This window comes from Rhincodon typus, chromosome 18, assembly GCF_021869965.1.
Source record: "Rhincodon typus isolate 14 chromosome 18, sRhiTyp1.1, whole genome shotgun sequence".
Lineage (NCBI taxonomy): Eukaryota > Metazoa > Chordata > Chondrichthyes > Orectolobiformes > Rhincodontidae > Rhincodon > Rhincodon typus.
Window position 1 is genome coordinate 47,652,007 of NC_063349.1, and position 16,438 is coordinate 47,668,444.

General features: G+C 39.3%; 1 protein-coding gene across 6 annotated transcripts in view; it reads left to right on the forward strand.

Annotated features, from left to right (window-relative positions):
• Positions 1-16,438, forward strand: part of LOC109918477 (host cell factor 2-like) — a 74,140-nt gene that overhangs the window by 20,083 nt on the left and 37,619 nt on the right. For 4 of the 6 annotated variants that reach the window (XM_048607493.1, XM_048607496.1, XM_048607498.1 and 1 more), the window contains exons 7-11: positions 3,025-3,207; positions 5,210-5,509; positions 7,882-8,069; positions 13,078-13,302; positions 14,885-14,992. In XM_048607493.1, the coding sequence (XP_048463450.1) occupies positions 3,025-3,207; positions 5,210-5,509; positions 7,882-8,069; positions 13,078-13,302; positions 14,885-14,992 (1,004 nt within the window). The remainder of the gene's footprint in view (positions 1-3,024; positions 3,208-5,209; positions 5,510-7,881; positions 8,070-13,077; positions 13,303-14,884; positions 14,993-16,438) is intronic. The other 2 variants (XM_048607494.1, XM_048607497.1) reach the window with 2 other exon arrangements.

The window sequence follows — 16,438 nt, forward strand, 5'->3', positions numbered from 1 at the left end:
TGGTGGAAATAAGTTGAACGTTGACAATATTTTCCTATTTCTGCCTGATCATTATTGCATTAAGACCATAAGAATAGGAACAAGAGTAAACCCTCAAACCTGCTCTACCATTTAATAGGATCATGACTGATCCCTTACATTCACTTTCCTGCCTTTTTGCCATAATCCGTGATCTTCCCCTATTGATCGAGAATCTGTCTATCTCATCCTCAAATATACGCAGAGATTCTGTTCCCACTGCTCTCTGTGGCAAGAAGTTCCAAAGAGAGACAAACCTCTGTGAGAAGAAATTCCTTCTCATCTCAGACGTAAATTGGTGCCCCTTAATTCTGAGACTATGCCTTCTGCTCTTAGTCTCCAATGAGGAGGAACATCCTCTCAGCATTTATCCAGTCAAGTCCCTTAAGAATCCTATATGTTTTAATGAGACCTCTTTCATTCTAAATTCCAATGAGTAGAGTCCCAACCTGTTCAACCTTTGATCATAAGACAATCTCTGCATACTGAATCTTCTCTGAACTGCACCAATGAAATAATATCTTTCGTAAAATAAGGGGACCAAAACTGATCTCTGTACTCCAGATGTGATCTCACCAGCATCTTGTAGATATTTTTAATCAGCTTGTTCAGAGATGTTATTACACACCTCTGGAGAAGTTGGGACATGAGCCCAAGTCTCCTGGCTCAGAAGTACGGAGTCTACTACTGTGCCACAAGAGCCCTGCCAATACTTTGTAAGTTTTAGTAAGACTTCCTTACTCTTGTACTCCAACCCTCTTGAAATAAGAGCCAACATTCCATTAGTCTTCCTGATTACCTGCTGCAGCTTTCTATGTTTCATGCGCAAGTACCCCAAGGCCCTTTGTGTTGCAGCTTACTGCAGTTTTCTCCACTCTGTTCTTTTGTTTTCCTTTGCAAAATGTTCAACTTCACGTTTTCCCACATCATACTCCATTTGCCAACTTTTTGCCCACTTAACATTATTGATATCTCTCTGGAAACCGTATTCTACCTTTGCAACTATTCTTGTGGTATCTGCAAATTTGGCTGAGGTACATTTGCTTCCTTCCTCTAAGTCATTAATGTATATTGTAGACAGCTGCAGTCTCTGCACTGATCCCTGCGGAACCTCACTTGTTACATGTTAGCAACCTTAAAGGGAATCCCTTATCCCTACTTGCTGTTTCGTGCCCAATAGCCAATTCCACATCTGTACCAATATACTACCTCCAACACTATACACTTTTATCTTATGACTTAACCTTTTGAGGTACCTTGTCGAACGCTTTCTGGAAGTCCAAATACAACGCATTTACTGGTTCCCATGTATTCACTCTAGTTGAGACTTCCTTGAAAAACTCTGATAAATTAGCCAAACGTAATTTACCTTTCATGAAGCCATGCTGACTCTGCTTGATTGGATTATGATTTTCCAAATGTTCACCTACTACTTCCTTTAATAATTGATCCCGATATTTTTCCAATGATAAATGTAAGGCTAATTACCCACTTTTGCCTGCTTTCCTTTTTGAATGGGGGGTGTCACTGTGGCAGTCTTCTGATCCTCTGGTTCTTCCCAAAAATCTGAGGATTTTTGAAAAATTACAACCAATGCATCCACTATCTCTGTTGATACTACTGCTGGATCCTAGGATGCAAGCCGTCATGACCAGGGGACTGAGCTGCCTTTAGCCTCATGAGTTTGTCTAAAAGCACTACTCTAATGATGGTGATGGTATTTAATTTTCCCCTCATGGTCTTTAATTTTATGAGACTTCAAAGACTGATGCAAAATATGTTGCCCATAACTATCTTCCCAGATTAATTTTCTAAGGTGCCTATGTTCATTTTGACTTCTCTTCTTTTCTTTTTCATATATTTAAAGGAGTTCTTATTGTCAGTTTTTATATTCCTTGCAAGTTTGCCCTTGTAGTTTATTTCCTCTCTCTATTCTCTTTTGAGTCCTGCTTTGCTGGATTTGAAATTTATCCCAGTCTTTGGGGCTGTTACTGACTTTTGCCGACTTCTATGCTTTCTCCTTCAATCTTATACTGTCTTTAACTGCACTGGTTAGCCATGAGTGGTTTATCCCTCTCTTCGAACCTTCCTCCAGACTAGGATATATTTTGGCTGAGAGTCCCAAATTACCACCTTAAATGTCTGCCACTGCTTACTTACTATCTTTCTTGCTTATTTATCTGTCCACTTTAGCTAACTCTTCATCCTCATTTCATTATAATTCCCTTTAAGTTAAACACTATTGTTTCCAACCCACATTTCTCACACTAAAACCAAATATTAAATTCTTCATCATATGATAAATCTAATTAAATTTATTCCCATGCATATTTCTGTTTGTAAGACACCATGTGAAATGTAGACCAGTAATTTTATTTTATTCCATCAGGCCACAGGCACAGCATTTTATTTTCATGCTTTAGAGGCAAAAGCAATTTGATATTTTTGTAATTCCCCTAGTTGTAAAATGCATTGTTATTGTGTAATTAATTTCTTAAAAATGAAGGTCTAAATATATTGTTGTTTACCGGTTTCAGACTTGATAGTTTTAATGCATGTTACCATTGATCCTTTTATTATGTAGTTAATTCAAACAGAGCTTACTTTAGGAGCATATTGTCATTATGACTCACTCATGGCATGACTCTATTACCTGTTGCCATTACTAGATGGTTAAATGTTCATAAATCACTAGTTCATAAAGTGTATCCACAAATAAATAGTATTCGTAAAACTCATTGTATATTCAGATATGTCCTGGTTAAATTCTGGTAACATCGGGTGTACTTTATTTAATACTTGCATCAAATGTCTTATACAATTTCAACAATTTCATATAATATGTTGAAAGAGTCCTTTGAGGTAAGCAGTATGAAAACAATTTCAAAAGATAAATACAATTGTGTTTAATTTGTAGCTTTTTTGATGATATTGAATTATAAGTGGTGCAATTTTTTCTTAAGCATTGTTTTGGCAAAATGAATTAAGTTAATGGTATATCTCTAGCAGATGGCTACATCTGGACACCTGTAGTCTCAGACACATTGGAGGACAATGTACCAAGGGCCAGGGCTGGCCACTGTGCTGTTGCTATTCATACTCGACTTTACATCTGGAGTGGAAGAGATGGCTACCGGAAGGCTTGGAATAATCAAGTCTGCTGCAAAGATCTTTGGTATTTGGAAACTGGTGGGTGTTACATGGTCCTTTAAAGATAAATTTGCTCTGAATATTTTTTAAAATGAGTTCAAAATTGTTGTAGGAATAAATTGAAAGTATGTAAGGGGTTGTGTTTTCAAACAGCAAAGGTGAAATTTTAGAGTCATAGAGTTATACAGCATGAAAAAGGTTCTTTGGCCCGCCATGCCTGTGCTGATCATCAAACACCAAACGATACTAATCCCATTTACCTGCACTTGGTCCATAGCCTACTATGCCCTGGCATTTTAAGTGGTGCTGCACTTTGTGGGGTCCATAGTGTATAACTGGATTGCTGTAACTGTATTGGTTAACACAGAAGAGAGTGTCAGAATTAATGGGTTCTTTTCAGGTTTGAAAAGCTTAACTAGTGAAGTGCCACTAGGGTCAGTCCTACGGCCTCGATTATTTGCTATCTATATTAATGACTAGGAAGAAAGGGCATAGTGTAATGTATCAAAATTTGTTGAACAGATGCAGAAATAAGTGGGAGGGCATGTTGTGATGAGGACATGAGGAACCTGCAAGGGGATATCAATAGATTGAATGAGCAGGTAAAAAGGTAGCAGATGAGGTTTAATGAAGGAAAGTGTATGGTCATGTACTTTGGCAAGAAGTATCAAAAACTTGTAGCTCTGAAGAAGAGTGATACTGGATTCAATGTTAACTCCAGTTTCTGTGCCCGTAGATACTTCCAGACGTGCTAAGTTTCTCCAACACTTACTGATTTTATTTCAGATTTCCAGCATTTTGCTTTTATTCAAGATTCTGAGGTGACTTGACAGCATAGATGTTGAGATGTTTTCACTAGAGAGGAATCTTGAACTAGAGGACATAGTTACAGAATAAGAAAACAATCATTTAGAATGGAGGTGTGAAGGAATTTTGTCTCCCGGGGGAGCGAATGCCTGGAATTCTGTACTTCATGGAATTGAGTCTAGATCACTGAAAGTATTTAAAGAGAAGGTAGATAGATTTCTGAAATATCAGTGAGTTGATGGCTGTGCTGAGCTGCCAAGAAAGAGGAGCTGGGGCAGATCAACCATGAACTTATTGAATGGCAGAACAGGATTTTGAGGGACTGAAGGACCTACTTCTACTCCTGCTCCTGTTTTTAATGTTCTATGCATTCATATCTGTTTCAACTGCTTGGCTTTTATTACAAAAGAGGGGATGCACTAATTAATGGATAGAAAAAAGGAGCAGGACTAGGCCATGCGGCTTCTTGAGCCTGCTGTTCAGTTCCGTTAGATCATGATTGCCTACCTCGGTGCCATTTTCCAATTTATTCCTCGTATTCCTTAATATTTTAGAATTTAATGATCTTGAATGTACTGGATGACTGAGCCTCCAGAACACTCCACGGTAGACAATTCAGAAGTTTCATCATACTCTTGAGTGAAGAAACTCCTTTGCGTCTCCATATTAAATGCTCTACCTCTTATTCTAAGATTGTACCCCTTGGTTCTGGGCCCTTTAGCCAGGGCAAACATCCTTTCTGCATCTATTCTGTCAACCCCTGTGGTAATTTTGTATGCTTCAGTGAGGTCACTTCATTCTTCTGATCTCCCAGTTTCCTCAATCTTTTCACATAAGATAACCCTGCATGCCAGAAAACATTCTGGTGAGCCTTCGTCGCACTCACTCAGTGGGAAGTATTTGCTTCCTTAGATAAGGAGACTAAAACTGACCATAAATGTTTAGATGAAGTGTAATACTGCTTGTTTTAGAAGCCTATGGTAGAAGTGAAAACAATTGTGAGAATAGAATCTAATCAGAGATGCAAGAAGGGTTTTATCGTGCATCTGTACCTGTCTATTGTTAGTTGCTCTCAGATAAAGTTGATATTTGAATAATGGAAGAGATCAATTTACTTGCGTATTTTCTTCTTGTGGAGGTTTAAGAATTATAGGTTTGGGCAGAGGGATGTAAGTGAACAATTAAAATACAGTTTTCCTAAAACAGAGCCTGAAAATCTTTCTTTTCTCTTTAGAAAAGCCCCCTGCGCCTTCCCGTGTGCAGTTGGTAAGAGCTAGCACAAATTCACTCGAAGTATGTTGGGGTGCGGTTCCTACAGCAGATGCCTATCTTCTTCAGCTGCAAAAGTATGATATACCACCATCAGCCACCACCACCACCACAACTACCATGGCAACTCCATCTTTGAGCAACACTACTCTACCACAGAAGACTTCATGCAGCCCTGTTTCTCCTACGCCTGCTATTTCTGCTGCACCTCTCCCTGTTTCTAAAGTCACTTCTCCCACTAGTGTGCTGATCCCTGGAATGACCAGTAAGCCACAGTATTTTTAGCAATTCTAATTGTCATCATATGAAACCTTTGTTCGCCTGTTTGTTATCTGTCATTTGTGTAAGAATTTATTTGTAAGGGCTCATAGATTAAAATGCTACTGGAATGTAACCTCTTAATGCATTTTACTTGGAGCAAGGTAGGTTTTACTGTGATGGATTTTGAAAGCACTTTTTAAAAAAAAAAAAGTATTAGATTGTTGTTTTTTGACTAATGTTCCTATTTCAAGTTGTATGCAAGTTTTGTAAATTTCTTAGCTGAAGAAAGGCAGGTGATCAATCCTTTAACGATACCTAGCTACTATGAAGCATTCATTCACCGCTTGATTCAACTTGTTTTCTTGTTTGGTTCTATCTAATGTCCTCAACCCACCTCGTACTGACTGTTAGTTAAAGTAGCCAGACAGTGGTTATAAGTTAATTTTATTTACTTTTATTCATGGGCTGTAGGTGTCATTGAATATGCCAGACTTTATTGCTCATTTCTAATTACCCTTAAGAAGTTGGTGACAAACTGCCTTCTTGAAATGCTGCACCTTTAGGTGTAGGTACATACACAGCGCTTTAATGGAAGAATTTTGATCCTGTGACAGTGAAGGTATACACTGATACAGTTCTAAGTTATGATGGTGTGTAACTTGGAGTAGAACTTGTGGACATTCTTATTTATCTACAGCCCTTGACCTTTGAGGTAGTAGTGATCAGAAGTTTGGAAGTTGCTGTTGAAGGAGCCTGGGTGAATTGCTACAGTGCGTTTTATAGTTGGTACACACAGCTGGCACAGACGTGAAGAGAGTGAATGTTGAAGGTGTTAGATGGGGTGCTGGTTTGGTGGGTGAACTTGGATGTAGGCATTGCTGGCTGGCCAGCATTCACAGCCCACCCCTGGCTGCCTTTGAGAAGGTGATGGTGAGCTGCCTTCTTGAACTGCTACAGCCCATGTGTTGTAAGTAGACCCAAAATGCCGTAGCATATACCCATAGTGTCAATAGTGGAGGGAGTAGATGTTTGTGGATGTGGTGCCAATCAAACAGGCTGCTTCGACCTGAATGGCATCAAACTTCCTGAGTGGTGGTCGAGCTGCACCCATCCAGGCAAGTGGGAGTATTCTACCACATTCCTATCTTATACGTTGTAATAGCAGATAGGCTTTGGGAAGTCAGGAGGTGAGCTACTCGCTACAGTAGAGCCTGGCGGAACCCAAGCTGGGCGTCGCTGAGCAGGTACTGACAGTGTTGATGATACCTTCCATTACTTTACTGATGATCAAGAATAGACTGATGGGGCAGTAATTGGTTGGGTTGGATTTGGCCTGTTTTTGTGTACAGGATGTATCTGGAAATTTTCCACATCAGGTAGATGGCAGTGTTTGTAGCTGTACCAGAACAGCTTGGCTGGGAGTGGTGCAAGTTCTGGACATAAATATTCAGTACTGCTGCTGGAATGTTGTCAGGGCCCGTACACTTTGCAGTATCCTGTGCCTCTAACTGTTTCTTGAGATCGGGTGGAGTAAGTCAAATTGGCTGAAGACTGGGATCTGTGTTGCTGGGGACCACTGGAGGAGACTGAGATGCATCATTCACTTGGCACTTCAGTCTGAAGATTGCGAATGCTTCTGCCTTATCTTTTGTTTGGAGGACATGGCTATTTGTGGAGAAGCCCCCTGCAGTGAGATGTTTAATTGCTGACTCCCATTCATGACTGGATGTGGCAGGACTGCAGATCTTAGAACCAATCTGGTATCTCTCTCTCTGTTTCTGTTTGAGGGTGATAAAAATGATGCATTGCATTTTGGCTTTGTATTGTTGGAACCTTTGCAACTTTACCTCTGGTTTCATAGACGGGTACAGACTTTCAGTTGAGAATTTCTTGGTAATCCAGAACTGTGGGAACTAACTAGACATGTATTTTCTTTTGTAACTAAGAGTACAGCATAATGTTAATCAAAACGTTGCAAAGATGTTATTTACGTTTTTCTTCCAATATTTTTATTTATTATAGCCTGCTCTTAGTTCCAGTGCTGCAAACTACTTTTAAATTTAAGTTAGAAATGTGCAATTGTAACAACTGGATAGTTTATTAACTATTCTGTAGTTAATTTGTAGCATGTTTTCTTTAATTTGGGCCTGTTTTTAATTTGATATTGTATGATGTAAGTTAGAATGCCCACTCATACGGTGAAGATTATTCCAAATCAGAGCAAGCTCACTCTTCTCTGAAAGCAAAACATTTACCTTCTCTAATTTCACAATTGGAGCATTTGATTTCATTTAGAGAACTATTTTAGAACTTCAATCGATGATTTGTTTTTTGTTTTGTACAGTACTTTATGTAGTTTTATTTTATCCTGTAAAGGTGCTGTAACTACAATGCAAGTCTCTGCTGCTCCGGTGTCTGCAATGCCTTCAGCAGCAGCCCAGCTGGTCACAGTCTCCCAGCAAGCTGTGCAGACAGTAAAAGCTGCTGTTTCTTCCTTACCTGCTGGAGTTCGTCTTGTTGTTCCAGCTCAAAGCACCACTAATGCTGTACCCTCTGTAGTTAGTGTGAGTATTTGTTTTCCTACTCCTCTTATTTACCAGTGGAATTGTTATCTCATTTTAGTCATGAGACTTGCAGGAAGGAAATGCATGTGTTGTATATAGTGGAGCAATAACTCTCTTTGAGAGAAATTCTTTTATAATGGATGAAAAAAGACAAATTAGGTTGCGTGATCTCTCAAAAAGATGAAAATTTATTATCCTGCGATGTTCAAGTAATAAATGATTGCCCATTCATTGAAGGGAAGGGTAAACCACCACTATGAAAGCTTGACTTTCAGAAAATGAAAAGTTTACAATCAGCAGTTACTAATTTTTCTTTTGAGTACATAGATAATTTCTTCAGTCGTGTGGTCTCTTTGATTTTGTTTTAAAGTCTGGTAACTTAAAGTGACTGTGTCATACCTATTCCATTGGAGTTTTTGAGCTGCAGGATCTCCAGATGACTTGGCAAGAATGATGGATACAATAGGACTGTACTACTACTTAGCAACCTTCAAGGAGTCAGGAGCATAATTCTGACGTTTAGCCAGTAATCTGACCAATCCACTTGAGGTCAACATTGTGGAAGATGACCATAATTAGGAAAGCTTGGAGTTTAACTAAAGACTTGATTGCTTTTAGAAAGCTTTTCTAGGCTAGTAAATTTCCTAGAGCTGACAGTATAGGAAATCAAATGAAACACTACAATGACTAGGGCATAATAACATGTAATGTTGTTTGGGTGCAGCTGCTGATTCCCCACTTTAAGGCTACAAATTTGAATGCTGCAACAGATGAGAACAGTGCTGGAAAAAGAGTGATCCAAGGGGGATCTTGATTTTGGGAGTGGAGCTGGTCTAAATCGTATGTGTTTAAATCCCAGTCCCTGCAGGTGGAATTGGTGAGCAGATTCATTCTTGGAACTAGGAATATTGTTCCAGTATGAATTCTCTTTCAAACTGTTTGAGGAGTAACTCACCAACGAGTGATTTTCTACATAGAAACATGGAAAATAGGAGCAGGAGTAGGTTATTCGATCCTTTGAGGCTGCTTCTCCATTCGGTACGATCATGACTTTTCATCCAACACGGTATCCTGTTCCTGCTTTCCGATAACTCTTTCTAACCTGTCATTCTATTATGATGTACTTGGTCTCAGCTTTGTATAATTCGTGGCAATGTGGCACAACTTGAACTCAGTAGAATTAGAGACCGTAAATGTACATCAGCTTGTTTGTGGTTGTATTCGTTGGTGTATCATTGTAATGCAGCAGCATGTGAATATTGGTATTGAAATGGAAAATTGATGTTGTTTGAGTCCTAGAGGTTCCTGTAGTCATTACACTATACTTCCAGGTTTTGCTTGCACCCACTGATCTTCATGTTCTGATTGATTTTTGGATAGGAAGTTGAAAACCAGACATAGGAGCAAAAGGATTCTGTTAGATCATGGCTCAATTCAACCAAATCATGAGTGTGAAGTCTATTTTGACTCTTTTTACCAAAAGAATCTGCATGTTTCTGCATCTCTTACTTCTGGATAAGGGAAAATAATTACAGGAGAATAGAACTAATTTGGACGGCTTTACCAGATAGGTCGCTCTGACGTGATGGACCAAGTAATGTCCTTTTGTGTTATAACAGAACAATACAGCATAGGAAGAGACCCTTAGGCCACTATGCCATTCTAAACTAATCCCATCTGCCTGCACGTGCCTCATATCCATCTCTGTTCATGTATCTTTCTAAATGCCTTTTTAATGTTAGTATGGTATCTGCTTCTACCACCTCCCCTGGCAGTGCGTTCTGGGCACCTACCTCCCTGTGTTTTTAAAAAAAAAAAGCCTCACCGATTCAGCATGGATTTCTTAAAAGGAGATCTTGTTGGACTTCAGCACAGATATATTAAAGGGAGCTCCTGTCTGACTAATTGATTTTTATTGAAAAGTTGACTAGATAAATTGATGAGTTTAGTGCAGTTGATGTGGCCTATATGGATTTCAGTGACGCCTTTGACAAGGTCCCACGTGGAAGCCTGGTCAAAAAGGTAAGAGCCCATGGGATCCAAGGCAAGTTGGCAAACTGGATCCAAAATTTGCTTGCAAACAGCAGGCAAAGGGTGATGGTGGAGGGATATTTTTGTGATTGGAAGCCTGTGACCAGCTGTGTGCCACATGGATCAGTGCTGGGCCTGTTTTGTTATGTATGTTAACAACTGAGATGTGAATGTAGAATTAATGATTTTGCAGGTAACATGAGAATTGGTGGTGTTGTTGATTAGTGAGGATGCTGGTCTCAATATAGTCTAGTATTGATCAGCCGGTAAATTGGGAAGAGCAATGGCAAATGGGAGTTAATTCTGATGAGCGATGCACATTGGGAGGTCAAATAAAGGAAGGATTTGCACAACAAATGGTAGGTCCCTAGGGAATACTGAGGAACCAAGGGACTTTGGTGTACAAGTCCATAGATCATTGACAGTGTGAGCACAGTTAGACGGGAAGGTGGAGAAGGCGTGCAGCATGCATGGTTTCATTTGCTAAGACGTGGACTATAAGAGCAAGGAAGTCTCGTTACAACTTAATAAAACACTGGTTAGACCACAGCTGGAATACAGTGTGCAGTTCTTGTCACCGCACTATTAGAAGGACATGATTGCACTTGCAGAGGAGATTCACCAGGACATTGTCTGGGATAAAAAGTCTGTTATGCAGCAGGAGTGGATCAGCTGGGTTTGTTTTCCTTGGAGCAGTGGAGGCTGAGGGGAGACCTGATTGAGATATACAAAATTATGAGAGGCATAGACCGAGTAAATCATGAGAATATTTTCCCCATGGCAGATATGCCTAAAACCAGAGGGCTGAAGATTAAGGTGAGGAATAAGTGGTTTAGAGGAGATCTGAGGAATAGGTTTTTCTGCCTAGAGGATGATGGGAATGTAGACTGTGCTGCCTAAGAGGGTGATGGAGACAGGTACTGTGGCAACGTATAAGAAGTATTGGAATGAGCACTTCAAATGCTATGGGATAGAAGACTATGACCAACTGCAGATAAATGGGATTAGTGTAGTTTGATATTTGTTGGCAGGCACACAAGGTGGGCCAAAAGGCCTGCTTCTGTGCTGCATGACGATTACCCTAGGAATTCTCCTTTAAAGTTTCCCCCTCTCACCTTAAGCCTGTGCCCCATAGTATTTGATGTTTCCATCCTGGGAAATAGACTGACTAATACTCTATTGGTTGCCCATCAACTTCCAATACTTTAGCGAAACTAGTCCAAGTTTGTTCAACCACTCTTTATAACTAATACGTTCCAATCTGGGCACTATCCTGGTAAACCCCTCAAGCCTTCACATCCATACTATAACGTGGCAAACACAACTGTACATGCAGCTCCAAGTGTGGCCAAACTAAACTTTTATACAGCAGCAACATGACTTGCCAACTTTTGTCCTCAGTGCCTTGACCAATGAAAGCAGTCATGTCATACATCTGCTTTATCATATTACCCAATGGTTTTGCTAATTTCAGGGAGCTATGGACTTGGACCCCAAGATCCTTCTGCATGTTGATGCTCCTAAGGGATCTGCTATTTACTGTATCATTCTATGATTCTTAGAACAGACTAGTACAGTTTCCAATCAGCGCTTCCAGACTGATAATTTAGAAGTCACCATCTGTACTATGTTATCATGTGTCCAAAGACGTTGGCTAATTCTTTTTACTACAGCAACCAGACAATATATCCATCCCACTGTGCTCAAAGTTGAGGGTGGGAGGAGAGCTGCTATTGAGAGATGATCTGGTGATGATGGCCTCATTTGGTTGTGAAGTAATCATGTAGATTTGACAGCAGAGGAGAGAGAGTTGTCGGCTTGACTGTTGAAACTAAAGAGAGATCAAAGGAAATGAGGGTGGATGACACATTATTGTATCAGTCTTCAGCCTTTTGGTACAAAAACAGAAGTTGCTGGAAAAGCTCAGCAGGTCTGGCAGCATCTGTGAAGAAAAATTCAGAATTAATGTTTTGGGTCCAGTGACCCTTCCATAGAACAGTCTTTTGGTGCTGTGGGAAAGGCAGAAGACTGCTTGGAGGGAATTAAGCAGGTACCAGGAGAGCAAAGCACAGATTTGGGAGGCAAATGCATGTTAGAGGAGCATTTTGAGGAAAGGCATTTTACAATGAGATGATGATTTGAAAGGGCAAAAGGACGACAGTTAGGATTAAGTTGCATGATGACGACTTTGAAATTTAGTGAGACATTATTGGTAGTGATATGTAAATTGGGAGGCAGAAAGGGAAGTTGGATGTTTATTGAGAACGGGCCTAAGGAATCAGGAAAGTAAGTTTTTCTACTCTATTTATTGGCATGGAGTTATAGATCGAACAATTGAGATGTTTTGTTCCCATTTAGCAGGAATGTCCTCACTCCATCCTCCTTTTTCACAAACTTGCTTTGCTGCTTGTGTGTAAAGTCCTATGCCCTGAATGTTAGTGGGCTTTCTCACCAGATCTGGGGAGCCTTTACTTCGCAAACATGTACTGTAGTCTAGCTACAGATTAGAATCCAGCTGCAGCCATTTTCTTTCTCAGGGTGTATTACTTGTCAGAGTAAATGTCAGCCTAAGTGGTGAAAAATTTAACCATTCTAAGCTGAATCTCTCCATAACCGCAGGGAATTTGGTTACCCATGGTATATCCGTTTGTAAATTACCTAAATTTTAAAAGCTATCTTCAGTAAACTTTGGGTTTTTTTTTCCATTAATTTGTAATCCTGGTTGTATGTCCCAAAATGTCTTTTCAGGTATATTTTTCACTATTGTCAGTCAGACAGCGTGAAAGAATTGACTTGTGAAGTTGAGACAAGCACAGTCAGTTTTCCTTTTAATGTGAGTGAAAGATGCTTGCAGTGCCTAATTATGTATTAACTCTTCTTTGTAAATGATCATAATAAGCAGGTTTGTGGGAAAGGAGATCTAAAAATGCACCATTATTTTGCAATACTTGTGTGAAAGTGCCTTTATATTATGCAGGTGAACACACCGGCCACAACAATGCTGAAGACAGCAGCTGCACAAGTGGCAACGTCATCTGGCTCTCTGGGCCCAGCTTCATCCCGACCTATTATCACTGTACATAAATCGAGTGCATTGACTGTGGCTCAGCAGACTCAAGTTGTTACCACTGTCGTAGGCGGTGTCACCAAAACATTCACGCTTGTCAAAAGCCCAATTCAAGTTGGCGGTGGAGGCTCCTTGGTAATTAGTATTTAAGAATTACTTGACAGCTGTGCAGTATCAGATTTGTGCTAATGGTTTAATGAAGCCTATTTGACACTCATTTGATTCTCAACTTAGTGCTTGGGTAGTAAACTGACATAATGGTTCAGTCACCCATGAAAGCATTGGAATTGCCAGTTTTACATGTGAATGCCAAATTAAAATTATAGTCTTGAAGACCTGAAAATGCATGACCTGCTTCTCATTTCAAAAAGGAAGCTACCTGCATAGTGCAGTGGTACATTGGTAACAGAGAGCTGGTGGAATGGGAGTTAATTCCAGATACCCAAAACAGAATTGGAGAAAAGGGCTTGTCTGTATGCTTTTGAGAAAAATAACTCCCGTTTTCTTTGGGAATCCAGATCTTGACCACAGCCCAGACTAAGGAGGCTGGTTTGTACCTGCATCCAGCATAATATTTGAATCCTTGTAAACCAGAGGCATAGAAGCCTTCGGTTTTGGCCATGCTTTTGCACCAACATTTCTCGTTCAGTTTTGCAATTAACCAGTCTGGGCTCCTAATGCCTTGCAACAAAGTGGTGTGCCACCTGATATTTCCCACAACGAGTTCTTGATAGCAGCTATGTCCTTGGAGCAACACTAAGTGGAGAGGAGGGAAAATTCATGGAAGAATTAACTTTGTAGGTTTAAAATCTGAAATTGCTGGAAAAATTCAGCAAGTCTGTAGAGGGAAGATAGAGTTAACCATGTTTGGAACCCAGAGTTCTGAAGAAGGGTCACTGGACCCGAAAGGTGAACTCTTTCTCTCCACAGATGCTGCCTGACCTGCTGAGTTTTTCCAGCAGTTTCTGATTCCCAGCATCCATAGTTCTTTGGGTTTTTCTTTAAACTTTGTAGGTTGTTCACTTCCACTTGAGTTTGTTAGAATGACAAAAACTGAGGCCTCAGGATTAGGCCTCTGTCATCTTGTTAATTGATGCATAGTATGATGAAACTTGGAGAGAATATTTGTAACTGGGCAATCGTGCTTTCATTTATCCTGATTTTTGCCTAATGTTAAGATGAGTTATTTTTACTGAGGCAAGAATATTTCTATAGCAAGAACAATTTTTTTGCTAAGATTGAGGTTACTAATTACCTGGATAAAGCAAAGTCAACTTTTCTAACTGTTGCCGCCTTGCTTTGCTAGATTGCATAAAAATTAACATTAGCTTCAACCAATAAAGAAACTGATGTGTGAACATACAGTAAATTTTAAGAAAAAACTTGCATGCCTAACTTTTTTCTTGTATGTTGGTCTGGGTCTAGTAAGCTTTCTTTGTTTCTACAAAAATTGTATGTCTGTATTAAAACACAATTTTGAGAATTTTGTTATCAGTTGTAGATTATTTAGCATGATATGCATATTATGGCATTCTTTGTCCTACTTCTTGGAATTTCTTTCTTTCTCATTCTCTCATTTAAAAAGCTCATTGTCCATTCCTTTATTCCTTTTATTTGTTTAAATCTAACTCTGTTGGGCATTATGATTTATTTTCTGTCTTAAAGGCTTTACGGACGTTGTGACTATATGTATTCAGCTGAAATTTGTTGTGTTTAGATCTCCAATCTGGGGAAAATGATGACTCTTGTTCAGACAGCTCCTGTACAAACTGGTGCTCCAATCACAGGCCAGGCCACTGCTGGGTCTTTGGCACAGTTCATCCAGGTATGTGTGTTAGATTTTGTCATTGTGACCTAGAAATGCCTGTGGCTAATAGTAAATCAACTAACTGCATATTTAGCAGTTCTAATATCCCTGAAGTAGCAGAAGGAAGAATGCCAAGAGATAATGTTAATTTATCTGTGAAACTGCCCACAGTGACTTCCAACATAATCTGTTTTTATGTTTTACACAAAGTTTATGGATCTGTAACTTAATGTTGCATAACATGTACAATTCTGCATACACATGTGACAATAGGATGTTACATATTTCTTTTAGCATCTGCCATTGTTAATTAGTTGGTCAGCAATTCCCATTTCGTTTTGTTAAATCAAACATCATTATACTGGTGAAGTCGATGCCTCGATGTGACTCTGAAGTCTTTCCAAACCACTTACCATGTTCACTATAAAAATAGCACATTAGCAATTTATTTTTCATAGATATATATTCTTTTAGTAGTTCACAGTTCTTCTATGCCTTTGTGATATTATTCCTCATGGCTAATATTTACTGGCATGTTCCTTTAAATTTGAAAGATCAGGCGGTATAGTCTGTACACAGACCTTTCCGTGCTGCACCGTCCTTCAGCAAATACTTTGCATAGTGGAGCAGTTTAATTTAATTCTATTTTTCTTTATTACCCCAAGATTAAGCACTGTATGATAACAGAGCACTGCAGCAAGCCTTTGAAGATGAAGCAGCAAGACCTGTATTGTGTACATAGTCAAATTCAAATATAGTTCAGGCCGAGTATTCTAAAGTGTGACTGGGACACTTGAACCGTAATTAGGCTGAACTTGATGTGTACTCTTAAGTGGGTTCCTAGGAAGGGTCTTGTGCTACTTTCTATCGGGCTACATGACAGCAAGGTGAAGGTTTGATGAATTTGATCAATTAGAGTTAATGTACTATTGGGCATTTTATAAGCTTGTTTTACATATTTGAAGCATTTTGATAGAGCTCTCTCTGGCTGATTACATCTCCCATCACCAACTAGGGAACTAAAAGCATTACTTACACTTATCACTGGGCAAAGTATTATATAGTGAGGTTCAAAGACTGCACTGTTTTTTATGTTGTTGCACCAGTCTCATAATGGCAGTTTAGGTTACATAATAGTGTTAAAATGATTTCCTTACAAACCATAACCCCATCTTCTTAACTTATGATATTGTCAAATGGATCTTCAGATACTTACTAATTACTGTGAATGTATCAAATCCGGATAATATTTAATCAACTGCAATGATTACATTGGAATAAACGAGCGAGAGAATCATGCTTCAGCTAAGCAACATATCCTGATCTTGCACCCAAGCTTATTGTGTTTTAGCACTGTGCCATTTTCCAACATGAATAAATCTGTAACAATTGTACTTAATTTCTGAATCTGTTTTAAAACATTTTATTGAGGTTCACTTAGTAGACAATCATTTTAAAGTAGGA